Source organism: Esox lucius, chromosome 12, assembly GCF_011004845.1.
Source record: "Esox lucius isolate fEsoLuc1 chromosome 12, fEsoLuc1.pri, whole genome shotgun sequence".
In the NCBI taxonomy this organism is placed as follows: Eukaryota; Metazoa; Chordata; class Actinopteri; order Esociformes; family Esocidae; genus Esox; species Esox lucius.
Window position 1 is genome coordinate 11,485,022 of NC_047580.1, and position 27,308 is coordinate 11,512,329.

General features: G+C 41.8%; 2 protein-coding genes across 5 annotated transcripts in view; one reads left to right on the forward strand and one right to left on the reverse strand.

Moving 5' to 3' along the window:
- The window catches only part of b4galt5 (UDP-Gal:betaGlcNAc beta 1,4- galactosyltransferase, polypeptide 5), a 29,250-nt gene extending 23,402 nt beyond the window's left edge, over positions 1 to 5,848 (reverse strand). Inside the window, exon 1 of the mRNA XM_010875819.3 lies at positions 5,271 to 5,848. Within this exon, the coding sequence (XP_010874121.2) occupies positions 5,271 to 5,376 (106 nt within the window). The 5' untranslated portion in view covers positions 5,377 to 5,848. The remainder of the gene's footprint in view (positions 1 to 5,270) is intronic.
- A 2,174-nt stretch (positions 5,849 to 8,022) lies between these two features.
- Positions 8,023 to 27,308, forward strand: part of slc9a8 (solute carrier family 9 member 8) — a 38,207-nt gene continuing 18,921 nt past the window's right edge. Inside the window, exons 1-4 of one of the 4 annotated variants that reach the window (XM_010875814.3) lie at positions 8,023 to 8,365; positions 10,098 to 10,270; positions 19,384 to 19,464; positions 21,591 to 21,649. In XM_010875814.3, coding sequence (XP_010874116.1) covers positions 8,142 to 8,365; positions 10,098 to 10,270; positions 19,384 to 19,464; positions 21,591 to 21,649 — 537 coding nt within the window. In that variant the 5' untranslated portion in view covers positions 8,023 to 8,141. Of the gene's footprint in view, positions 8,366 to 10,097; positions 10,271 to 19,383; positions 19,465 to 21,590; positions 21,650 to 22,644; positions 22,828 to 22,889; positions 23,173 to 27,308 lie in introns of those variants that run through there. The other 3 variants (XM_010875815.3, XM_034295992.1, XM_010875816.4) reach the window with 3 other exon arrangements.

Sequence of the window (27,308 nt, forward strand, 5' to 3'; positions counted from 1 at the left end):
ATGTTTTTTTCAAGCTTCAGGGTTCAGAATACCTCAGGGTACTTCTAAAAACATTGTAGGAGCAGTGTCAATTGGACTGATTATGTACTGCAGAAGGAATACAACACGAAGACGGCCAAACCCAGACAACGAATTTGAAAGGTACAGATTTGACCTGCAGGGAGGAAGTGATGTGAGAGAAAACGTTGGCCACAGACACAAATGCAGGACAGTGAAACAGTAAGAGCAAACACTCACAATGAGGTCATCGCCATTTTTTTCTAGGGGACGTACCAATCATCAGTAGGTCGAGGGAAATCTGAACTCCCTGACATTTTCACTAGATGTTCTCTACTAATACGTCCTGTAAACTTGTTAGTTATATATATATATATATGCAGTCACAACAACGCCCTTTCAAATGGACTTCTCAGATAAGTTTCTCCCCCAATTTAATTCTCTCTCTTTAGTCTGAGTCTGAGTAGGAGAACTATATTACCACTTGTCACAGTGTGTGGGCACCTTTAGTAACACAAAATCATAGTTACTAATAGCAGGCATAAAAAGCTGTACAACTGGCAAGCCCACTCCTGCCCTCCTAATGACAGACTCTCATGCTATCAGGAAGGGACAATTATATGATGGAGAGACATAAAAGTGTGCATGTGTGTGTGTGTGTGTGTCAGGGTACAGTCAGTTATTGACACTAAACTAAGCTACAGCATTGGTTTGCTGGTTGAAAGCCTTTAAACACATAGGGCAATTATACTAAATGAATAACCAACCAATGGAGCATCTACATAATCATACTGTGGCCTAGATTTACCTATTTATGAGGGGGGAAAATAGATAGTCACAAATAGTTATATAAAAACATATTATTTACTTTTATTACAGTACATTAAAATATTGCAATATTAATTGCTAGTTTTCGGTGCCCCTATCAAACCACCAGGAGTTTCTCTTTAAAGTTTGTTATTTTTCCTACTTGTGTTTAAAATCGGGAGACAATTTTCTCAGTACATTAATTTCCTGATTCAAATCATTGTTTCAAATGTCTGTGTCTGGTCTCAGTGCAGCTGACATACAGAATATAGACAGGGAGCAACAGGTACGTTTTAGAACATCCAATTGGAATGAAATCTCAATCATACATTTAGGTTTTTGAAAACTGCACATCAAAATTGCGCATGGTGCTGTTCTTTCTGGTGAACACAACAACCTTTTTTGTAAACCTTCCGAAGGGAGAAGCATGAGGAAGAAAACATATTTTAGTAGCATCATTACTGTGACATGATACCTTAAATCTTGGTAATCCTAATCACAGTCAATTTACACTGCAGTGTCAGAAACTGACAGCAATAAAATGCATTTGCATTGTGTTTTATAAATAATGATTTTCATTGCAATAATGAATGTTGTACAATTAGTTCTTGTTAACACCACATGGTGCGGTTATGCCTGAAAACTAAATAAATAAAGAATTACATTATTATGTAATGACCAATTCAGTGTTAATACCATGCAGGCAGACAGGCATACAGACAGACAGGAAGTCAGGCAGCCATTTAATAGATGGCTTTGGGTCAGGGCCCTCATCTACCCCTCTGAGTGAATGCATGATGGCACTGTAACTGTTCAGAAGTACAACACACACACACAAACACACACGTCTAAGCTTAGGGGACAAAGTGAAGCACCTGGCTTCTCATCTCGCTTGTTCTGAGTGTGTGTTTTTCGTGTGTGTTTAAATCTGTGCCTTTCCCAGCTCCGATGGGATCCTCTCAATAAACTGCTGCAATCAAGCCCAGCTGTGGCCTCCACACTGCATCACAGCTTCCATGCTGCGGGGCCACAAGAGGCTGAACTCATATGTATGTGTGTCTGTGTGGATATGTTCATGTGTGTGTGTGTGTGTGTATGTGTGTGTGTGTGTGCAGGATTTAGTTTGTTGTGCTCATTTGACTGTGTCAGTATGTGTACGGCTATGCTCGAGTGACGCACAGACTAGAGACTAGGACCTCAGAGAGAGATGCATTCTGGGTACAACACACTGGTGAGTCACAGGGAGGTCCGCCAAGGTGTTCTGGAAAGGTCCCTTGGAGTGATACAGTGAACAACAGGGTACTTTCCCATCCCTCTATCCACCATCCCACCTATATCTTTCCTTTCCCTTACTTATGTTCATTCTTCCTCGTCTCTCTACTCTTTGATTCTTCTATTCATTATGACTGCCTGAACTAAATCAACCGCATCTCTTCACAGAATTCTTTCTAGCCTTTCCCCTCTATCTCAAACCCTGAGTCAAATTTTTTATCCACACACTCCATTTGCCTGTAATGACACATTAACCATCTATTCTATTTTTGGACTTCAGTTACCAGACCATCGGTTTCTGTCAGGTGGCCGAACATCTGAGTAGTACCCGTTACTTTGCTAAATTAAATCCTCTTCAATGTTCAAATAAATCTGTTGTTCTCTCCCTGAGTGCAACATTTAAACTTGGCTGCTCCAATAAGTTGCTCTTGATAAAAGCATTTGCCAAATGACTTAAACTAATGTATTGTTCATCATTTCCTCCATCTATTGAACAGCTACCGTGCTCATCACCTGTATAACCATGGACCGATATCCAACATGTCTCTTACCCTGGTTCTTTACGTTCATCACCTGATCGTTTCTCCATTTCCTACCTTATTCCTACCCGGATCCAATGACCATACCTACCCCATACTATACTCCTCCTCCCTGACCTCTTCCCCTAACCTTTGAGATGAGACCTCGGGAAAGGGCGTGGGAGATCTAAACTGTCGATTTTAGTTGCAGCCGTCCTGATGCTATTTAACATTTATTATTAATGACTTGCTACCTGTTGGGTTTCACATCCCAGCTTCCTTTCGGGGGCCACAAGGCTGTTGAAATGCCACAATCATTAACACCCAAGATAAATGTAGAGCAAGAGAGGAGGAGGAATTAATGCAGAGAGGGAACATGGGATCACAAGGGGAGAGAAAACTGTTTGCAATTAACAGGTAACTGAAGTCCAAAAATAGAAGCAAACTAAAGTTTAAACCAGTGATGGTTAATGATCGGTTGTTGATTGTTCAAGGAGTTAACCTGGACCATTTTTGGGGTCTAGCCAATCCAAGAGTCAGCTGACTTTTATTTCCTGTGCTGGATATCCAAGTAAATATTTAGTAGCAGAAGTGTGTCTGGCCAGAAGTGTTTATAATAGTTAATATCCCACTCTAAATATGTTTGTCATTTACATTTCAGAGATACCCACAGTAGAAATTAGTGTTTCACTAACAACCGACATTTCACATTCCTGTCCCCATCCTTGTCCACCTGGTCATACTTTTGACCTAGTCTAAAATCAAATAGACTCTGGATTTAGCCCAGAGAAATGAATTAATTATTCCAATTGGACTCTTAATATCTCACTCGGCACAGCCAGAAGAGGACTGGTCACCCCTCTGAGCCTGGGTCCTCTCTAGGTTTCTTCCTAAAATTTGGCCTTCTTAGGGAGTTTTTCCTAGCCACTGAAATCCAACACTACTGTTGTTTGCTCCTTGGGGTTTAAGGCGTCCTTGTAAAGCACTTTGTGACAACTGCTGTTGTAAAAAGGGCTTTATAAATACATTTGATTTATTGATTGGTTCAGGGTTCGAGTCCCAAACCTTTGGGTTACTGGTTAGATGCCTTATTTGCAAAGCAACCGTTCTGCCCCTTATAATGCTTATAATGCCTTATAAATATATAATATGGGTCTGCCAAAAGGAAATGTATTGTTGGTTAATCAAAGTGAATTGTCGATCAGAAAATAGTGTATGTGCATTTTATTGCTGTAGAAACAATCACTACGTCCTGCTGCTATGAATTGGATTTTAATACAAAATGATCACAGTTGCTTCTAATTGAGAGACAAACTCCCAACACATGACACTTCAGTTTCAGTGTACAAATAATGAAGCATGATATGAAGGACAAGGTACAATATGGTGCTGTCCAAAACTCCCATCCAAACTTTACCAGTAACCAAAAAACCCTGAACTATGAAAATATTCCTTGTTTAGGACTAATGCTTCCTTATCAAAAATATGACCATATTGTCAGTTTTAGCAAGGTCACATTAACAAACCATGTAAGCATTCATGCTATTGTAACAAAAAATAACAAAATCCTATTGTAACACATCTTTCTGTTCTCTGATTGGGCCTGTGCCTGACTGTTGGAGTTGTTTGAGCCATGTGATTGGTAGACTCACTTTACAGGGTTGTTGGGGTTAGTCCAAACCACTTATATTGCTCAAAATCATATTCACTTTTATATTAACTGTTAGAAGTTATATAATTTCTGTACATTTTAATTCAGAATGTACATCAATTAATTTCTGAGCTTTTAGCTCTGGGTTGAAGTGGTCATAGGAGGCTTAACTTAACTTAACAAGTCATGCCACATGATTTTCCACATGATTATAACGATTCTGTTTCAACAAAAAATCATAATATTTTTCAAAAAATCTGGGCAGGCTGTGGAACTAATTTGAATTGGCATTCTACCTCATTCTACATTTTCTATGGTAAGCGGTAGATAATACGAGACAAAGGCTGCATATATCAGGCAATAATTATAGTGTCACAATATAGTTGACAAAATAAGAGAGCTGCATATGGTACAGTGTGGTGTAATAAGAACAAATGACCTTTGGGCGACGGAAACTCATGACTGCAGCTTTTCCCCTTAGCAGATACGCTGGGACCGGCCCGTCAAAGAGGGGCGAACAGAAGTCCATCACCAGCAATGAGGCTAGGCTAGGGAACTAAGATGTATTCTATTCAAATCTATTATTTCATATTCAACCAAACATGTGCCACTCTGCATCTCATGTTTCCAACCTCAGTGAGGATATATGCTAATCCGCTGTAATTGGGCTTGATCAAATACCAAACATTTTCTGAATTATATCCGCAGGAACCCTGTAGAGTTGTGATTATAGAATAATACGATCATTAACGACCTCAGCGTCACTATTGTCACAATCGTGAAGCAGGTGCATTGCTGGAATGGGCGCACATCATCCAGCCCAAACCCAGAATCATGAATCATACAATTAGCTGTAGCAGGGAGCTGCCTCAGCAGAGAAGCGCGAGGCTACCGGTCAAACCCTCCCATTAGTGACTAGCGCGAGCTGTCATATGATCTTCAAAACACATGAGGACGATCTCATATCCATATAAATGGTGATTTCGTATTATTTACGAAATCATATTAATTTGAGGCTTACTTACCAATACCAGGCGCAGAATAGATGAAGTACAATGCCGAGGTTGACAGTGAGAAAAGGAATACAAGCCCAAGGAATGACCTTCTCCGAAATCGTAAATGTGTCGGCATTATATACGAAGGCGGCAAAAACACGTAAACACTTCTTTACAGTAGAGATAGTAGTCCCGATGATTTGTCTCAATTCTAACGAGCTGGTCCAGATGTAAACGCAGTGTGGAAATAATTGTAGGCTATTATCCGCGGACTGGAGTAAGAGGTCCGCACTTCTGCCTAGTCTAGACTAAAGACTGGTGGCTTCCGTCAATGTTGCGATGTTGATGCCTTAAAGATGCTCCGAGGTCTGGAATGACTGGCAAAGCGAGTGGGAAGTGATACTCGAATCTGTCAGTCCATTTAAAATCCGTTCCCAGCAAAACACAGACTTTCAATTGAGAATGTGTCCGAATATTGAACAGATAACTGCGACAACGCAGTTAAAAGTGTCGATGTTGTATTGAGTGGAAGTTCATTTTTAGCCTACAGTTAGTCGCTGGGAAAATCGGCCGCTTATGCGGTGGGTGGATATGAATGGAAAGCTACGAGCGCCTAGGCTGTCATCTACATATGAGCCATACCTTTATGAGGGGCGGTGCTTTCATAGGGAGTGTGTGCAAAGTCTTTCTCTACACTAAGGATAGGCTTACTTTGCTGGTTTTATGTCAAGCTGTAGACATGCTAGTCCACCTTAAAAATAATGGGGAAATACATAATAAATTAGGGTTACCAGAATGGATGGAAATATATACTTTCTTGTGCATATGCCTTTTATAGTAGATTTATTTCCCTTAATATATAATTACTAATATAATATTCCTAAAGAAAAATTTATGAAAAGCAATGTGGCATTCTTGCGGTAGGCTTAGGCTTGCTTAATTCTTTAATGCTTGTAAAACAAAGGAAACAATGAAATTGTTATTGTATGTCTGATAAATCACTGAGTGTATATATTATATACATACATGTTGAATATTTTATTTACCTGAGCATCCACGTGGATCCTTTAAATGCTTAGTGTAATCGTGGGCATTACGAAACAAATTACAATATATTTCCATACACATGCCTGATTGGGTGATAGGATGGTCCTACAGAGTACACCTCCTTCCCTAGACGTTGGTGAAATCAAGTGGCTTGAATGTTATCACACCTCAACAGGCAGAAATTCCATCTGTAACACAGAAAGGCAATATTATTACTTTTGAAGATGTGTGAGTTATATTGCAACCTCATAGTGTGGAAATATCAAGAGAGATCACATTTTATTTCTGACTGCACTGGGTATTAGATTTTTATAACAAAGACAGACCTAGGATGTTTGTGCATGTGTGTTTTTGAGAGAGAGTGAGAATGTTCGTTTGTATTTGGGATTGTGCATAAATATGTAGGCTTAGGTGTGTATCTGTATGTGTGCAGGCATACTTTTTCATGCATGCATTTTTGTTTGTGTGTGTGTCAGTTGGAAACTGTGTGTGTCCATGTATCTGTGACAGTCCTATGAATCATGCATGTTTTTGAAAATATGTAGAAATGTGTTTTTGCTACAGAACCTGTCTGTTTGATGTGAAGGCTATGTGAACATGTTGAGCACAACGTCAGAAAAGCATATCCCTCAGTGCAGGCTTTAAATAGATCATTTTGAGAGAAATGCCAGAGGATAGGGTTGGGACTCCAGTAGAGATAGAGACAGAAAGGGGCAGAGAGCGAAAGAGAGAGACAAAGGACTGAGAGAAAGGGGCAGAGAGAATAAGAGCGACAGTGAGAGTGAAAAAAGGCAGAGCGACACACAGAGAGAAAGAGAGAGGGAGAGAGAGAGGAGCCCTGAGCCATGCCAAAGAGATGGCAAGAAAAGAGAGGGAGAAAAGGAGTCATGTGTCGTTATGTGTGATCGCCTCTAGCAAAACACAGTCAGTCATCACCTACATTCATCACTTGAACCCATAGGCTCGATCCAGGCTCAGCACAAACCAGGCATTTATATGTTGGCTGGAGGATACCATCTGTGATTTGACCGGACACTAATAGCACAACAGCATCTTGATTCTCTTCATCAGGCTTGGCAAGGGCTATATCCCACTCCAAAGACATGCCCAAAATATGTTGTATGAAAAATTATTAAAGATCTAGACTGTAATTCTGTGAAAATTGAACCTGATCATGTTATTGTAGGTCTACATGGCATATATTTTGGCAAGGACTAGTAAGGTCAATGCTACACAAACAAGCACAAATAATTGATTAGATTAAATGAACACACTTTTTTATATAGCATATTAAGCCAAATAGATTTTGAGTATTAAATGGGAACAAAATGGATGGTCTAGATTTGAACAAACTATTGAAAATGAATCGCCTAATAACATTTCCCAATAATTCACAAAGGCATAAATCTCGAATTTTCGAAATGTTAAATGTCCAGTCTAGTCAGAAATATAACGCAGTACGGCATTTGGTAGAAAACGAACAAATCCCTAGAAAAGTGATGCATTCAGAGTTTAGTTACTGCGCCTTATGGGAAACGAAGTACAGGCAAAGCTCGCCAGCCACTCTAAAATACAGTTCGATGGAGAAATAGTAAATTATTGTTATTTACGTTCAAATGTTTGGTTATTTCATATTTTTCATCGATACACCAGCACATAACGTTATCTAGTCAATTTAAATACATTCCTGGTTTTACGTAAAACTACAACTCCCTGTTTGTAGTTCAACCAGGAAGCAGAGTTGTGATGTGGATAAGATGGGGTAAAATAGGAATGGATTTGCAAGTATTTTCTTTTCAAAACCAATGCTTTCCTGTTTAAAATGAAGGGCTGTTCAAAGCCATTATTTTAAGAATGAAAGGCTTTGGGTATCATCTTGCCGTTTGTCTTTGGTTCACGTGGCAAACTTCGTGCTTGACAGAATTTGTGACACAAGAATCATTGTTGGATTTACACGAAAGAGATGTTGGATTAGAACATGATCATAAGATTGTTCCAGAGGACAACCAAAAGCTACCGATAAATTATATACTTGCATCCAACCAGCAAAAAGACGGCCTCGCAGAACAATCGTCCAGGTGTGAAAATTAAAGTTATTGCTTTTTTAATGCTCTTTTAATGTTCTTGAAACTGCAGCAGGTGAAACATCTGTCATTTGTAACATTGATGTATCAACCGGGTTGGTAGACCCTGTGATCCATTGCATCCTCGGAAACATAACTTAAATATATCCTTTCATTCCTTATTCAGTTCGGCTTGATACGGGGTTTTCAATATTGTCATGTACAACCCTGTTTCCAAACAGTTAGGACGCAACATAATGCAATGATGTGCTAATCATTTCAGTCCTATATTCAATAGAAGAAAGTACAGACAACATATCAAATGTTGAAACTGAGAAATGTTATTGTTTCTTGAAAAATATATGACCCTTTTGAATTTGATGCCAGCAACAGGTTTCAAAAACGCTTGGATGGGGCAACAAAAGACTGGAAATGTTGTGTAATGTAAAAAAAAAAAAAACCTGGTGGAACATCTCACAACTTATTAGGTTAATTTGCAACATGTCAGTAACATGATTGCTTATAAAAAGAGCATCCCAGAGAGGATAAGTCTTTCAGAAGTAAAGATGGGGAGGGGTTCACCACTCTGTGAAAGTCTGTGCAGGCAAATAGTGCAACAATTTAAGAACTACATTTCTCAACTTAAAACTGCAAAGAGCTTGTGGATCTCATCATCTTTGGAACATAATATCATTAAAAGATTCAGAGAACCCAGAGAAATCTCTGTACGCAAGGCCGAAAACCAATATTGGATGACCGTTCTTTTCGGGCCCTCAGGCAGCACTTAATTAAAAACAGACAATTCTGTAGGGGACATCACTGCATGGGCTCAGGAACACTTCCGAAAACCATTGTCTGTGAACACAGTATGTCGCAACATCCACAAATGCAAGTTAAAATTCTACCATGCAAAGAAGAATCCATACATAAATAACATCCCCAAGATCCAGCTCTGGGCCCAAGCTCATTAAAGATGGACTGAGGTGTGGTGGAAAACTTTTCTGTGGTTTAAAAAATCTAACCGCATTCTGCACATATTAACAGGATTGCTTTGTAGTAAAATAGTCCAGATGCTAAACTGGCCTGCAAAAATATAAATATCAAGCAAGAATAGGAAAACATTTAACTTTCGAAACTCCAGCAGTTGGTCTCCTCAGTTCTCAAATGCTTACAGAGTATTGTTAAAAGAAGAAGATTTGCAACACAGTGGTATACAAGCCTTTGTCCCAACTGTTTTGACACGTGTTGCTGACATCAAATTCGAAATGTACCTAAATTGTTCTACGACTATAAAAAAATCTCTGTTTCAACATTTGATGTGTTGTCTTTGTAATGTTTTCAATTACATGTAGGGATACATTATTTGCACATTATTGCATTCTGTTTTTATTAGCATTTTACCCAGCGTCCCTGCTTTTTTTGAAATGGGTTTGTATATCCTGATGCTCCTTTTGATTTAGACATATAATTGCCCATGAGACACAGGACAAATGACACATTATTGTTGAATGACACTGTGTCCTCTATGTAAAGTAAGTCAGAGCACAGTGGTGCGCAAAACACCTGATAAGAGGCAGGCACACTGTTGACAACAGGGTGTACTGAAGTAAAGCACTGCATCTGATCTGTATCTTTTTAGTAGTAGGCTAGTGTGCTGTGTGTTCACTGTGAATTATGGGATATCCATAGGATATCTTTTGAAATATACACATCAGCATGATATTTTTCTTCCGTCGCCCTCTTCCAGCAGGTTAAACGACACAGATAATTCCAGCAATGACACCCTCCACCCTACCACCGCTGTTGTCAAGGCAACCCCTAAGCCGACCCCTAAGCCCATCCTGCCAGGTGCTGGGGTCAAGGCCCAGGAGGAGGAACAGTCCAGCGGGATGACCATATTCTTCAGTCTACTCGTTATTGGTCAGTACTGTCTGTCAGATTTAATAGACTACCTTTTAGTCATCTGCCTCTCCAGGGTTCATTCTGGTTTAAAAAAGGGCTTAGGTGGTGTGGATGTTCAGGGGCATGATAGGGGTGTTGTCAAAGTCTTTTCATTTTCAAATGCACAAAATAAGTGTCATTCTGAGCAGTGAAATTCTTATGACATGGCACGGAACATCTACGCAGTAGCGTTAAGTAAAATATAAAGAAGAAATTATATCAGAAAAGAAAAATTATAACATGGGATGTGATCATCTGATGCCTGGCTAATGTTATGATTTTTTGTTTGTACTTGTTTTAACAAGAAATGTGGGCTTGTGAAGTTAGTAAAGCGCAATCATTACCTGCAATCATTAAAACAGATGTGGTTTCTTCTTGCAAAACTATTTTTAATTAACCTGAAAACTGCTATACTGAATAAAAGGTGAAATACAACTAGAATAGGCTAAATATGTAAAATGTACGTTGTCGTCACAGAATGAAAACTGGTTGGTTGAATCTGTTGCGCTTAACAGTGGTATCTACGGAGCCACAGAACAGTGCTGTGTGTACGCTTTTAGTTAGCTAGCAGATAATCATTGTCTACAACATGGATTGGTGGTTTTTCCGTAGCTCTACAATCAAGAAGACATTACATGACAACAGTCTCTCTCAAACAGCTGATGAGATAATTACTTCTGAAAAGCAATCAACCTCCAATGAAAATAAGCCAATGGGAAATGAGAAACGCAAGGGCTAAGCCCTCCAGCACGACAAGCCATTCAAACGTCAAAAATATCAAGAAGAATTTATAGTTTGGATTCACTTACATTACCGTTAACGATGTGCATCATCCCCAAATAAGTTATTTGCTCAAAGGTTCTTGCACATGAATGTTTAAAGCCAGTGAAACTGAAGAGACGTTTGCAAACCAAGCATCCCTTTCATGTCGATAAATCAATATGTTTTTTCAGCTGAAAGGAGGCAGAGCAACGTGCTATTAAAACAGTAACTCCATTAAATCATGTCCCAGGAACACCAGGCTGTTCGCCACCCTCAACCAAGAGATGGGCTCGGAGCCTGAAGCTCTGCTGTTCCATACCAAGATCAGGTGGCTTTCGTGTGGGAAATATCTTATCCGCCTGTTTGAGCTGCATGATGAGGAGTGCATTTTCCTGAACTCAACTCGCGGACCATCTGACCACTCCCAAATGGTTGGTAAATCTTGTGTATATTCAACAAACTTAATGTACTGAACTCATCACTTCAAGGCACAAATGCAAATATAGGACTATAGTCATTTTCTGATAAAATCAATGCATTTACAAAAAAGTTGGAGAGATGGGCTCTGCAAGCTGAAGGTGTCAATGTCGATATATTTTCCAAGCTGGAAGAATTTGTGGAGGACAATGAACTGGATCTCAGTGACATGACGGAAATGATCACTTCACATCTCCAAGGTCTTTATAAAGTACTTCCCAAATGAGACAACTCCATAACGATACGACTGTTTACGAGAACCGTTCACGGCAACTGGGTATCACCTGTCATCCGACCTGGAGGACACGCTGATGGAGCTGTCCAGTGTTTGCCACAACGACACTTGCTGAATTCTGGATTTCAGTTGCGTAGGAAATCCCATGACTATCCAAACCAAAGCAGCGATGGATGTACTGATTTTGTTTGGATCAACCTACTTATGAGGCAACATTTTCCACATTGAATTATATTGAAAACAAATACACATCACGTCTCATTGTGGAGGATGATCTTCGAGTTGCCATTCTGGCTATCATACCCAGGATGCAGCTGTTAAGCTCCAAAAAGCAGGCCCACCCATCTCATTAAATTATTAAGTTGGTCAGACTTCAGTTACCAATTCAGGGCTTGACAATAGCAATGGCCAGATGGCCCCGGGCCAGTAAAAAGTCAAGTTGGGACTAATAAAACTAGCAAGTCCTGACCAAGCGGCTCATTGTCTACCCCCTTGTTGTTGCAATTTAGCGGTAATTTACTTAATAGTTCTTAGCTTATTCACTCAGTACAGCCTAGCAAACACTCTATAGCAGACCAGAACTCCTGGACATCAGAGCACAATGCACTGGAAGAGTTTTTGACAACTTTCACCTCCCACTGGAGATTGTGAGGATGCCCCAGGAGATGGTATTCGCACTGCCGAGTGGTGGTGCCTGGAGACTGCGTCAAAATTGTAAACAAAGCCGTGTGGAGTGTTCCAGGCTAGGCTAAGGTTAGCTCCCATTGGCCTTCACTACCTGGCCTTTTCCTTGCTAATGTAGGTCACTGGCGAACAAGATAGACAGACCAAATATGACTGGGAATCATCTGACCAAATGGATTATGGATTGTAGCGTCATGTTTTTCATGGAAAACACAATTGAGCTGGATGACCGAGAACTCTTCAGAGCGGTAAGACTAGAGGTGGTGGACTGTGTATTTATGTAAACAAAACATGGTGTACATACACCAACTTAACCTGGAGTCACTGCTCAACCAATCTGGATTATCTGATGATTAGATGCAGGCCTTTTCACTTGCCTCGGGAGTTTACATCTACAGTATTGTTGTTATGGCAGTCTACATAACCCTGAATGCTAATGCAAAGCTAGCAATGAAAGAACTGCAGGCTGCCATTAGCAAACAGAATAGCCAGGTGGTGTTTTGGTGATTGTAGGGGATTTCAACCATTCAAATCAGATTTTTTTTTTTTCTCAAATCCAACCAAAATGCCTCATGCCCCACCAGAGGAAACAATACACTAGACCATGTGTACACAAACATTCCGGAGGACTACAAAGCCATTCCCCTCCCAGACCTGGGGCAATCTGACCGTCTTTCACTATTTCTACTCCCCAAGTACTTACGCCTCATCAAACGTGTGAAACATTCAATGAGGACAGTCAAAGTGTGGCCAGAAGGGTCAGACTCACTTCTACACGCAGACTGGGGTTTGTTTGCCACTCAAGCCACCCTTGACTCCCATACGGACATTGAAACATATGCTTCCTCCATTCTGGATTACATCGACATCTGCATCAACAATGTCACCACCCATAAACTAATAAAGACCTTCCCCAACCAGAAGCCGTGGATGAACAGAGATGTCCGACAACTACTTAAGGCACGCAACGCTGCTTTCAGATCCGGCAATGCAGAGGCCTACAGCTTATCCAGGACCAATCTGAAAAAGGGCATCAAGATGGCAAAAAATTACCACAAACTGCGGTTCGAGGAACACTTCCACAACAACTCCGAACCTTGACGCATGTGTCAGGGCTTCCAAGCCCTCACTGACTACCAGCCAAAGAATCCTGCCCCCACAGCCAGCGACGTCTCCTTCAACGACGAGTTAAACAGGTTCTACGCCCACTTCGACATCAAAGAGCCAGCCATTAAAGCTGAACTCCCCCCAGACGTCACATCCCTCAGACTATCCACTGCATCTGCACTGAGCAGGGTGAATGCACGCAAGGTTGCTGGTCCCAATGGTGTCCCCAGGCGTGTGCTCGGAGCATGTGCTGGGCAGCTGGCCGAGGTCTTTACCAACATTTTCAACATGTCACTGGCCCAGGTGGTTGTCCCAACGTGCTTCAAGATCGCAACCATTGTGCCAGTGCCGAAGCAGTCGACCGCATTTAGCCTGAATGACGTCTGACCGGTTGCACTCACCCCCACAATCATGAAGTGATTAGTTCTGGCCCCACCTTAAGTCCTGCCTCCCCCAACACTGGATCCCTACCAGTTTGCCTACCAGTCAAACAGGTCTACAGAGGACACCATCTCCACGGCTCTACACTCCGCCCTGACCCACCTGAACAAAACCAACACCTATGTGAGAACGCTATTCATAGACTTCAGCTCAGCATTCAAAACGGCCATACCCTTTAGGCTAGTCAACAAACTCCATGACCTGGGGATCACCCTCTCTTTCGGCAACTGTCCTTGTTAGGTTAGACCACTGTTTTTCAACCCTGCTCCTGGAGGCACCCCGCCCTGCATGTTTTAGATCTCACCCTGCTCTATCACAGCTGATACAAATGATCAGCTAATTATCAAGTCCTAGATGAGCTACATCAGTTATGTTTGGGCATAGAGAGATCTAAAACATGCAGGGCGGGGTGTCTCCAGGAGCAGGGTTGAAAAACACTGGGTTAGACAACCTCACTTCCTCCACCCTGATCCTGAACACCGGTGATCCACAAAGTTATGTGCTGAGCCCCCTCCTGTACTCCCTTTTCACCCTTGAGTCAGCCTACAGGGAAGAGGTCAAGCACCTGGTGGCATTGTTGTGCTGAGAACAACCTGGCCTTCAACGCAAAGGAAACCAAGGGGCTCATTGTGGATTATAGGAATTCTAAAGGCTGCAGCCACACCCCAGTCCTCATCTATGATACTGAGGTGGAGCGTGTGTCCAGTTTCAAATTCCTGGGTGTCTACATTTCTGAGGACCTTTCCTGGACCCTCAACACCTGTACATTTTGTGTAGGCTGAAGACAGCCCACGTGTCCACCAAGATCCTTGTGAACTTCTACCGTTGCACAATTCAGACAAACTGCGCCACAGTGTGGTTTAGCAGCTGTTCCATAGCCAACCGGAAGGCCCTGTGAAAACTGTGGCGAAAACCGCCCAGCACATCACTGATGCCCAGCTTCCTGCCATCACTGACCTCCAGTGGAAGCGGTGTCTGTGCAAGGGCACATGGGATCATAGGGGACCCTTCACATCCATGCCACCAACGGTCCCACACCAGCAGGCTCAGGAACAGATTCTTCCCATCTACTGTAACCCTGCTGAACTCTGTGACCCATCACCTACTATACTCCACTATGGGACCTTGTTGCACTACTCCCTTGTGCAACTCTGACACTGCTTTGCTAAACCTGATAATGGAAGTTTTCAGTTGTTAAAGGTAAGTGTCTACCTCAGGAACCTCACCGCTGCTATCCCTGCATTACAGTTGCACATAAAACTTGTACATTCAATTTTCGTCTTTGCATATTTAGAATTGCCATTGTGCCTGCATTTGTACAGTTGTTATACATGCATGTCTACCTCTTATGTTATGTGTGCATGCTTGTGCGGGGGTCGCAATGTTTGAGACATTAGTTTTTGTGGGTCGCTAGTGAAAAAGTAAACTTTTAACCCCTGAGTTAGGGAACAGTGCTTCAACACTGTTGCTTGCTTTTAGTTAGGTTAAGATCAAAGCTGAATCAGCCTGGCAAATCACCTGTTATGTTTTTTCTATTTTGCATTTCAGCCCTAATAAAATTGTATACTGTAACGTTCAATTTCCTCTGACATTTAAGGATGATTAGGCCCATATTGCTTGATTGTGTTTTTCATTCATATCCCACCTTGAATTTTAAAGCATGCGCAATAGGATGAATTTGCTATTACTGAAACAATAGAGCTGTTCCGTATGAAACTAGAAGGAAATAATAACGTGCCTTTATAGATTTTCATGATATTGAGAAAGGATTGTTGCATTTCTTTTTTATTTCTAATAATCTCGGAAAGTTGGCATACTTATTTTATTTGAGACTCCATAAAATGTAATCTTTAAATGCTAAAATGAAATGCTAAAATGATGTTATTCTATTTTCAATAGCCATTTCTTCTTACATTAAGGACAATATAGACAAATTGTATAGTGCCTGTGAACTCTGTGCCTGTGAGCAATATTAACATGACTGTTATTTACAGTAATGTTTCAGCTGCTTTATGGTTAAGGGCTCCACAGCGTTTTCTATAGGATTAGGATATGGACATTTGACTCTGCCGTTCCATAACACTTCATCTCTTCTTTTTAAGCTGTTCTGTGTGTTTTGGATCATTGTCCTTTTTGCAAGATTCCTGCTTTGTTCCTATTCAGAGTTTTGACAGGTGACCTCACATTCTCTCCAAGCAATCTCTGGTACAATATGTAATTTATGGTAGTTCTGCACAGGTAAATATTTTGTTGCCGCACACGGACCATGTTTGCTAAATCTCTTCCCAGAAACACCCAAAGTCCCACGGAAGGAAAGATGTTTCTTTGCGCTCCGACTTTCCTGCATAGATTAAGTTCTGAAAGCCAAACCATTACCTGCAAAAATGTTATTTATGCTTCTAGACATAATGAATCTGCTGTTCATAACTTCAATCTTCTGTGTTAATTAGTCTCCTTCTTTGAACAATTTAACATTACATTGTACAGTATGTTCATGCATTTAAGAAAAATCACTTCCTACTGGTAATCAAATACCATGCACCATGTCTGATTCCACCTTTTGGAGGCTGTCTATCTATAATTAACCAGGTGTTGTTCTCATCTCAGCAAGAAAGACAGAAATAAATCAAGATTTGGGATGACACTGATCAGTCAGTACTTGGCCCCACCTGCCTCCTTGGAACTGGGAAGAGTCACCTGACATAGAAAGGGCAGCACTATGATGTTTCGCAACCTAGTCATAGAGCTGATAGATTCCATGGGAAGCAAGGAGAAAACCAGCTCTTCCAGTGCTGCCAGAACTTGGCATGGAAGCCTCTCCAGCCATCAGTGTGACTTCCTCAACGATCAGCCCGATGCCTGTCTGCCTGGAGCCTGCCTGGAGCCTGCCTGGAGGTAATGGAGGGGATAATGTATGTCAACGCTGGCCCAGACCGCATGGACCACTGTTGAAGAGAAACTCTGGTACTGTTTGTTCTTCAAGAACCCTACCCCCCTCCTGAAAACTCTACTTTCCCCACTTTCCTCTGGGTCATCTCTTTCTGAAGAGGAGGAAAACTAGCTTTAAGCAATAGGGACAGGAACAATTCTAAAGGTTTTTCATTTTTCTGGTCTAACCAGGGTTTGGCTACTTTTTTTTAAACCTGAGCGAACATAATCGTACCTTGGCCTTCTATGAACCAGATAGTGCAGACCAGCCTCTACTGCCTGGCAACGCTGAAACAAAGGGGCAGGAGACTGGAATTATGCCGCACCCGCCAAACCCAGGACATTGAAAAGGAGATGCAGCTACTGTTTGATGTGCTGTTGGTACAGACTCTTCCTACTCTTTCCCGACAGGAGCTACATGCTGTCAAAGTACTCTCTATTGTGTCCTTGACATGATAACATGTAATCCGTTAACCATGAGGCAGCAGGTATTTTTTGTTTATTTTACTTGATGCAGTTTACAAAAAGGCTGACATATTGGCAGGTGACTGTCAGTGTAACCACTTGCCCCCTAAATAAGAGAGTGTCTGTGTGTAATCAGTAACGTTACCATCAAATCAGGGTTTGAGCCTAAAGATGGTCCCCCACTTTCACAAGTTTTCCATTGGATCCAGGCCCGTGAGGGAGGTGGCATCAAAGGTATCGCTGCGTCCCCACCATTGCAGTTGATCCACATGGCGACGGGGCTCTTGACCATCAGCGGTTGCCCAAGTTGCCCTTTCCACAGCTGCAGGGACCAACTATGGACCCCATGACAGCATCAACATAATATTGAATACAGAACACTCCTTCCTGGGGGTTACTTCTCTGAAGTACTCTCCCTGAAGATAGTATCCATTAACCAATTAAAGGGCAAATCCACCCGGAACTGATCATCTATATAATTAGATTATTCCCCTCAGTATCTACCAGACACTATTTGGCCATTCTGCTAATCCAGATTTGTACTTTTATAATAAAGCTGTTTTAAAATGACTATATTTGGTGTGTGAGTTTTTGACTTTGATCACTGTGTGGGATCTCCAGCTCACTAACCGGTTAACCATGTCAATCAGCAGCTTGTGTAAAGGCAGGTCCAAGCAAGTGTGCAATCACTGGTTTTGTTTGAGAGCAGCCTGTTATGGTAAGTGTAATGTGTGCTGAAATGCCTAGGTGAAGCAGCTCCATCAATGCCACAACACGTCTCATATTGGCCGCATTGTCCGTCATGACGCCTGGTTGTTTCTCTCTAACCTCTCACTCAACTTCTCCAAAGAGCAAACGGATCAGAAACATGTACCTGCTAAAACTGTAGATTTAGTGTACACCCGAAAAGCTACGGATGTCTTGATTTTTATATGCAACAATGTCAATACCCTTTTTGAGGAATTGCCATTTATTTTTCCACAGTGTTTTCAAGCAATTAAAAACATGAATGAAACAAATGGTTTAGAAACCCTTTCCAAAGTCGCTGTCCAAAACCCATAAGTTAAAATGCAAATTCTGTTTTTGGCCAGCTATGTGAACTCTTAACATTGATTGATCACGCAAAGGATGTTCAATTGGTTATAGGCTATCCCTATTTGTTTTTGAATGCCTCTTTATCTAAAAGTAATCAGATTACTTTACTGATTTTGAGTAATCTTAAAGTACTTTACTGGTTACAAATGTGGACAAGTAACTTCTAACTGTAACAGATTACATTTAAAAAGTAACCTACCCAACCCTGGGTATAATGTTTTTTGTCTTCTCTTTGAATCATGAATTGTGTTTTTTTTCACAGAGGACCACTTTCGAAACAAATGTTTTAATTTGCCTCTTTTAAGTGATATCCTCTGGGAAATTGTGATGTGTAATTTCCCCACATACATTTCGATGCAAAGGTGTTTCTGGTTGGCATGAGGTGGTGCCGTACCCCCTAACGGCAGAATATCCCCTCATGTTACATAATTATGTCCTAGGTTTTCTCTAAATGGTTATACTGTTCACATATTGCTGTGTGTGTTGGGTTAAAAAAAGTAAATGTGTGAGGCAGTGCTGCCTGTCTCCGCAGCTTTACATTTGCATAGTGACATAGTTTAATCTCAGATCTTGCCTTGGCCGGCATCATCTGGAGGACTAAAAAAGTGTGAAAATGTATACCCTTGCTACTGTAAGTCACTCTGGACGAGAGCTTCTGCGAAATACAAAAATAGACAATTTGCCTCTTCGCATTCTGCTGTGTTCTAGGTACACATTCTATAAGTGTAGGCTGTGATTCATTTATTTCAGATTAATTGGTGGATTGAAGCCAAAATAACAGATGTTTTCTCCATCCATTTCTTTGAATTGTCTTAAAAATGTCACAGTCTGCATGCTCCCATGCTTTATTTTGTCTGTTATGTTTCCGCCATGACACCCCTCTCCTCTGCTGCCTTAGGGATCTGCATCATATTGGTGCACCTGCTTATTAAGTTCAAACTGCACTTCCTGCCGGAGAGCGTGGCGGTCGTGTCCTTGGGTATGTATGCCTCCATGTATTTTGTATGATTAATGCATGTATATATATATATACCTGTGCAAAATGGGTTTACCTTGTAAGTTGCCCATGACTTTCTACTAAACTCAAAGCAGTTACCAGAAAAAGAACAGTCATTGTTGGACTCTAGTATAAAGTCACTGACCACTCTGTGTATCTAAATGTGACTCTGCAACATTACCCTGTATTGTTTTGTTTGGCAATACATCTGTTTAGAGAAGTTAAGGAAACCCACTTTTTCTGTGTAAACCGTTTTTTCCCCCTTTTTGTTCTTATTATTGCCACCCATTTGTTGTCTCCTCTCACAAATGCTTCAGGCTTGGATTGTTATTTCAGCAGATCCCATCTAGCTCAGAGAGTGTCAGATATTTCCATAACGGTCTTTGCAAAGTCCCGTCAAGCTATTAACAACAGAAAAGGGCTTGCTGGTTGACACAGAGTGTGTAGAACTGATGTTTATGTTAGATATTACACAGAGAACGCTAGCCTAAATAGAGAACTTTCAATACAATGAACAGAAACTTGTCATGCAGTCATTTTCCTCGTTTGTGTTCGAGGTGAAATAAGGGATTCTCATGCCTCTTCACCCCAGGTTACAATAGTTCCTGTTATTGTCCCCTAATGGGTCAAACATGCACACGTGTGCACATACACACATAGTGTTACCGCTGACACTCCTCCCATTTTCACTGGGCTGCATTTTGCTATTCTTGGGCATCCTCTCTGCTCTTGTAATAAAGTGCTAACTGACATACTGTGAAGTGGAGATAACATAGTTTATTATGCGTAGAGAAAACCGTTCTTCTTTCCTCTCTCTCTTGTTCTCTTATCTTCCTCTGTCCCCATCTCTGGATATCCTCTAAACCCCTACTCATTTTACATTCTCTCTCTGCCCTTTTAGTTGGCACTCTTTCGACTACCTAATGAATATGGCCACTCCTAAGCACGTTTCCTGCACCCCGTGCTCAAGGGGGACTTCCACAAAAAACAGCCTTAGACAATAGGTCTCTTATTCTATACGTTTATGCTCATCCCCCAATGTAAAGCAATTACATATACAGTGTTTTAGAAGTTTGTCAACAGACATAGATTCATTGATACTCTTCTTTGGTAACCGTGCCTGAGGGAGTGTGAAATATGGCCTAAATAGGCACAGCAGCAGATGTTCCAGCCTTTTCACTTATGGATTAAAATCCGCTATGATCTGTAGCTTGCTAGTGCCCAAAACTGAAACCCCTCTGCCGCTGTATGCTACTGGACCTACAGAGAGATTTAGTCATAATGCTTTTTTTGTGAATGCAGGTATTTCATTGGTCCAAAGACTTGAGCAAAGATCTCTCCTCTAAGTGGGAGAAGGGCAAATGAAGCACAGCATTTGTGTACATCTGAAGAGAAGTTGCACTTTTGCACAAGCATTTTAGATCTGCGTTCATAAAACTCGGCATTGTATTGTCCCTTTTCTGCATGGAAAAAATATATACATTCAGCATTAACACAACATCTGCAGAAGTATTAGAACCACATTTAAAGTAATGGTTACTTTAAATGTACTTTCATTGTGATACAGTGCCCAATGTAAGTATTGAGAAACTGATTTGTTTCTTTTGGCTCTATACTCACATTTGAAATCTATCAGTGACCATGAGATTAAAGATTCTCAGCTTTTGTTTGAGGGTATTTCTGTACATATTGGTTTCCTCATGAGAATACACTTTCTTACACAGCCCCCCCCCTCATTTTACAATGTACCTCCACACACTAATAGCATTGTAGTAGCTGGTATTTGTAGTTAAATAGGCAGTTCAGAACTTAAAATATTTGTTTGAATTCAATTTGTTTATGTAATATGTTGCTTAAAGGTGCATAATCTATAAATAGAAGCACTATCATACCTCAGTTAGCAATGGCATTCCAAGTTTGAAAGCGAGGGATTTGAATGATAGGCGAAAATTGGCATACATGACAAAAACTTTGTTTTTACAGCGCCACTTTTACGGATTGCAGATTGCATCTTTAAATGACATGTGGCCTTTACTTTGATGATAACGTGACTGTTGATGTCCTTCACAACTGCCACAGAGTTATGTTTTTGTTATTCTGCTTTCCAGGGATTCTGATGGGAGGCTTCATTAAGATCATTGAGTTTCAAGAGCTGGCCAACTGGAAGGTATGCCCCCCTTTCTTAACTCCTAATTTATACTCCTGTTGTGTTGAACATCACCCATAAGAGTTTTTCATTCTTGGAATAGACCTGTGTAGTGTTTTGCTTATTTTAATCTCCATTAGCTCCTGCCAGAGTAGCAGCTACTCTTCCTGGGGCCTGGCCTGTGGAACAATGTGTTATATTCTCATGTGTGGAAAGTATTTAATCACCACTGTAAAAAGCCCACTTAAACGTTTATACAGACCTGAGGAGTAATCCTATTCTGTTTTATGCTGAACAGTTGGCGTCCAAGAGGTTTACTGCAGAAATACTGCAGAAATAATGCTGAATTGTATTCTAAACACTAGCTATAATCTAAGCCCCTTGAGTAGTGAAAATCAATCTGGAGCCGACGTGAACTGTTTCGTGTCTGACACACCCATGCGGTTCAATGCATGAAGGGATGTAACATATATGAGGGTATACTTTTTTCTCCCACAATTGCGCTGTTTCTCTATCATCCTTTCCTTCCTCCGTCTGTCACTGCCCGCTCTCTCCCTCCCTGGTTCACTTTGTTCTATCTGCTCGTCCCTGTCCCTCTGTTCTGTCTTTCCTCTTTTATTCATGCACCCTCTCTCGCGTTTCCCCCGAATCTCCCAATCTCTTTGAGTCATCTTCTCTTCCTCTGATTCTCACAGTCTTTAATTAACATTCCTTTTCCTCTGCCAACAAGTTAGTGAGTGAGCGAGCGAGAGAGGGAGGGGGGTGATTGGGAGAGAGCAATTGAAAGACGGGTAGAGAAGGGGGACCGATTGAGAGAGAGAACAGGTCCTGTCAGGATTGTGTGAACACAGGGCGGCCATTGTTCTCGATTGACAGGGGCCCCAGGGTGTTGCTGACTCATCGGTCCCGGTAACCCGAGCCCCTGTCCCTCTTTTTACCTCCCCCTCTCCATGTGTCCTCCTGGTCCTCCAGAGCTGGTAGCAGACTGTACATGTGCATACGGATGGGTGCATCGGGTGGCAGGGAAGAGGTTGGGGATCATGGGATACCGTTGCTTCTTCCCATATCAGCGCTGACCTAATACCAGGTTGTCTGACAGCCCTCTCCCCGGAACTATTCCGCTAACTTCCGCCAAGGGCCTACTCCACCGGGCAACGCCTCAGGCCACAGCCTCCGGCTCCTAGCTGACTGCCAGGCTTGTTCGTTTTTTTATTCATCCCTCCGTCTCCTTCGGATGTCTACATTCGTTCCTCTAACTTGCTTTTGTTTCTTCAGTCCCTTCATTGTCCATTTCCCCCAGTGCGCTTTATTTCCCGTGTTTACGGCAATCTTTTCCCCACTTGTGTCCTTCGCCCTCTCATTCCACTAAAACCTGTTAGTGTTAGTCTTTTTCCTTATCCGTTCAACAACTTCTCCTCTTCGGCGTCTGTTGTGTCTCCTCTTCTCATCCCCCTACCCATGTGAGCCGACACAGATAACGAGCCAGTTTTAGGCAGCGGGTTCTCGCCGGGCTGAGACAATGGAGAAAGTAAACTTCGCCCAAGGTGATCGATAATTTATGGCGTTTACATAGCCCCCACACTTTCCCTGTGGTTCAAGCTTTTTAAAACCTGGTTAGATTACTTGCATGAATGCACACACACAGATTTGCACACGCGTGGTTACATGGTTACCGCAGCAATACGGTAATGTCTAAACATACCAAACTGTTCAGACTGAGAGATGGCGAGATGAGGTTGGGATAGTTAGGACTGGAGTGCTGGAGGTCGGAACCGGGTCAGAGTGGAGGTTTCGAGGGGCATGAAGATGGGTCTGGCTGTTGTAAATTCAGGCAAATCGTGGTGTATATTCTTGCGTGCGCTCCGCTCGTTCCCCTCTCTGCATATTCATCCAGTTGTTAAACATGTGCACGCATGCATGCTGACCTACTATTCTAAGTCTACGTCAACGCTAGCATGCATGGCTGCGCTCTGCTCTCCTGTTCATGAATATGTATTAGAAAGACCTTTCACCTTCTGCCCGTAGCCATTTATTTTATGGGGCAGGTAGACATAGTCGCTGTGTTGCCTCAAACTACCGATGCGGGGTGTATTCCCATGCTCTGATGGCCAATGTCGGGACTGGGGAAAGGGTTACCTCAAACATTTGGTGTTTTTCCAGAATAGAACAGTCCTTTTTTTTTATTTATTTTTTTTTTTTTTTTAAAGCACATTAAAAAAATATGACTACAAAAAGCACTCTGGATGGTCTCAATGAGACAACTGCTGTTAACTATGTACAAGAAGTGCCTCATTTTGATCCAGTACAAAAAGCATCTCCCAGTTCCTTACATGTTGGGTGGAGTCAGTATTTCCACCTCATACCCTATACACTTACCTTGTGGTATGGGATGAGATTTTACTCTATTAGGCTACATGCACATTATATCTTATTAACCTACAGACTGTACCTGTTTGCTCAGTTATAAACCTTTGTCTGTCCAAGCTGCTCTTCAACCACAATTGTGACTGCTTAGAGGTTGGTTAAAAGATGAGACAAAACAACAGAGAGGCCCAACCGTACATTGTATTAAAAAGTTTTGTTGTTGTTTCAGATTTGGTAGAGTTGAAGTTTGTGGCAAGCTTTCCTCATGCCTCTGGTTTAGCCATTCTGCTTTTTGCACTTGAGGCAGTTGCCAGAACTTCATGAGATCAGAAAATCCCTGCTGACGATGTCTCCCCCTCCCCAGGCAATGCTGGCCAATTTGAATCGCCCATGGGGCTTTTTCAGCAAATGCTCAACTAGTTGAACAGTCAAGGCCCAAATCTAGACTGTGTTGTTCCACTTAGTGCAGCAACTGAAAGCACACCTTAGATCACTGCACCACTTGAGCGGCACCAACCACACAAGCAATCCATATATATGGATCTGTGATCCGCTCCTAAGCCCTGAGGTGTAACACTGCAAGACTTCCTGAAATGCCTGGAAGGCTACTTAATGAAAGAAGCAGAACATTTTATTACTGTAATTGTTGTTGTTTCTTTGAAAGGAAAATCTAGATTTGAGCAAATATCTTAATTAGCTCAAAATGTCATTACCTTGTAAAAATGTTCAACTGACACATTTTCACATGTTGGCTGGCTAATATTGTGTGGTCTGCTATTTTTAGTGGAGAACCACTTTGTTACTTTCATTCCCCAATCCTGATTGGCTGGATGACGAACGGAAAGACAACATCTTTCTTTTGACTTCTCTGCTGCCAGTTACTAGCAAAAGTCTCTCAAACATGACACTCCTGTTAGTCACTGACTGCCTTTCTCTTGAAGAAGGGTGTATCGGGAGCCAGAATGGGGTATGACGACCTCTTTTATAGCCATGGGGCAGATGGCCATGAGAGGTGTGATTTGCATATTTAAATGTTCAATGCCTGCCTATTGGCAGAGGGGTAAACCAATAGGAGAGAAGCCCCTATGGAATTGACCCTCCAAGGATATGTCTCCCCAGACCATCACTGACCCACCGCCAAACCGGTCATGCTGGATGATGTTGCAGGCAGTATAACGTTCACCACGGCATCTCCAGACACTTTCAGTGCTGAGCTGTGAGCACAGGACGTTGGGCCTTCATGACACCCTCATGGAAACTGTTTTTGACAGTTTGGTCAGAAACATGCACACCAATAGCCCACTGGAGGTCATTTTGTAAAGCTCTGGCAGTGCTCCTCCTGTTCACCCTCGCACAAAGGAGCAGATACCGGTCCTGCTGCTGGGTTGATGCCCTTCAATGGCCCTGTCCAGCTCTACTCGTGTAATGGCCCATCTCCTGGTAACTCCTTTATTCTCTTGAGACTACTGGGAGACACAGCAAACCTTGCGACAGCACGTATGGAGGTGCCATCCTTGTGGAGCTCGACTACCTGTGCAACCTGAATGGGCTGCAGGTACCGCCTCATGCTACCAGTAGTGACAAGGACATTAGCAAAACACAAAAGTAGAGAAGATTCAGTCAGGAAGGATAAGGATAGAGCAATTTTCTGAGGCCTCCAATTCCAAAACCATTCCCTTTTTCGGGGTTGTCTTGCTGTTGCCTTTCCCGTGCACCTGTTGACACTCATTTGCACCAAAACTGGTGACATTGATTCAGTTGCTTATGCTTCTAAACTAGACAGAACGATAGCCTTGAAGTTTAGTTGACTTTGTGTTATACTGTGATGATTGTGTTCCCTTCAGCTTTTTTGAGCAGTATATTTGAATAAAGAATGTTCGTATAAAAGGAATACAAAAAATGCAATGCAAAACTGCTCGACTCATTATTCAAATGCAGCATCCTTTTTCCCTTTGCCATTGTGGCAGTGTGCGTTTAAGAACTCAGCCCCTCCCAGCACACAACCCGGGAGATTGTTGAATGGCGTGAGTAAATACTGTAATTGGAAACATACTGCAGGCCTGGCCGGTAACTATTCTACAGCATTGACAGAATAGGATCTGACAACAGCAGCTCCCAGAGCTCTGGAATGGAGTCTTCTATACTGCATTGGGCCCTATAGATGACTCCCAAAAACAATCTAACGTGGATTGTTACTAGCAAGAACACTCCCATGGACAATCAGTAAAAACGCTCTTCCACAACAGTGTAACACAATTACACGCTCATTGAAAACAAAAAAGACAATGATGTCACACAACTTATGTCAATTAGGTTGACAGCCCATTACCAATCCTCGGGTTCACAGACATACAGAAATTCTCACATGGCATAATGCAACAGCATAAGATTCCTATACAAGATACAGTTTAGCTCACGGCCAACAAAGATTTCATTATGTCATTGAAAATTATTGGGACAAGAATATCGAAGGGGAAATAAAGAACCAGTGTGTGTATGTGTTTGTAAATCTTTTTGAATATGTGTTGGATGATATGCATGAGTGAGTTGGTTTGCCAACGTCTACGCCCCTGGGAAACAACATGCACATCATGTGGAGCCTAGGTTAGATACCGGTCATACTCAGAATAGTGTGGGTAGGTGGAGTGTGAATGTGCAAGTTTAAATGGCAGTGCAATTCATTTTCTATGTAACGGTAATGTATATGAATAATGTTTTAAGTTAACAGATTTTCATCCCCGGCTGTGAAAGTCACAGCAAGTTCCCCAGGCTATTTCTTTTGGCATGAAATTTACTACTTGTGGCGCAAACCTGTCTCTTCTGGAACGTACATTATCAGTGAAAAGATTGGGCACACCTACTCATTCATGGATATGTCTTTTATTTTTATCATTTTCCTCATTGTAAAATAATAGTTAAGACATCAAAACTATAAAATGACACATGGATACATCAAAAAAGTGTTAAACAAATCCAAATGTTGGCATATTTTAGATTAATCTAAGAAGCCACCTCTTTGCACTCTCTTGGCAGTCTCTTAACACTGGCTTCCTGATGTAGTCACTGGGAATGCTTTTGCAACAGTTTTGAGTCACTGGGAATGCTTTTGCAACAGTTTTGAGTCACTGGGAATGCTTTTGCAACAGTTTTGAGTCACTGGGAATGCTTTTGCAACAGTTTTGAGTCACTGGGAATGCTTTTGCAACCGTTTTGAGTCACTGGGAATGCTTTTGCAACCGTTTTGAGTCACTGGGAATGCTTTTGCAACCGTTTTGAGTCACTGGGAATGCTTTTGCAACCGTTTTGAGTCACTGGG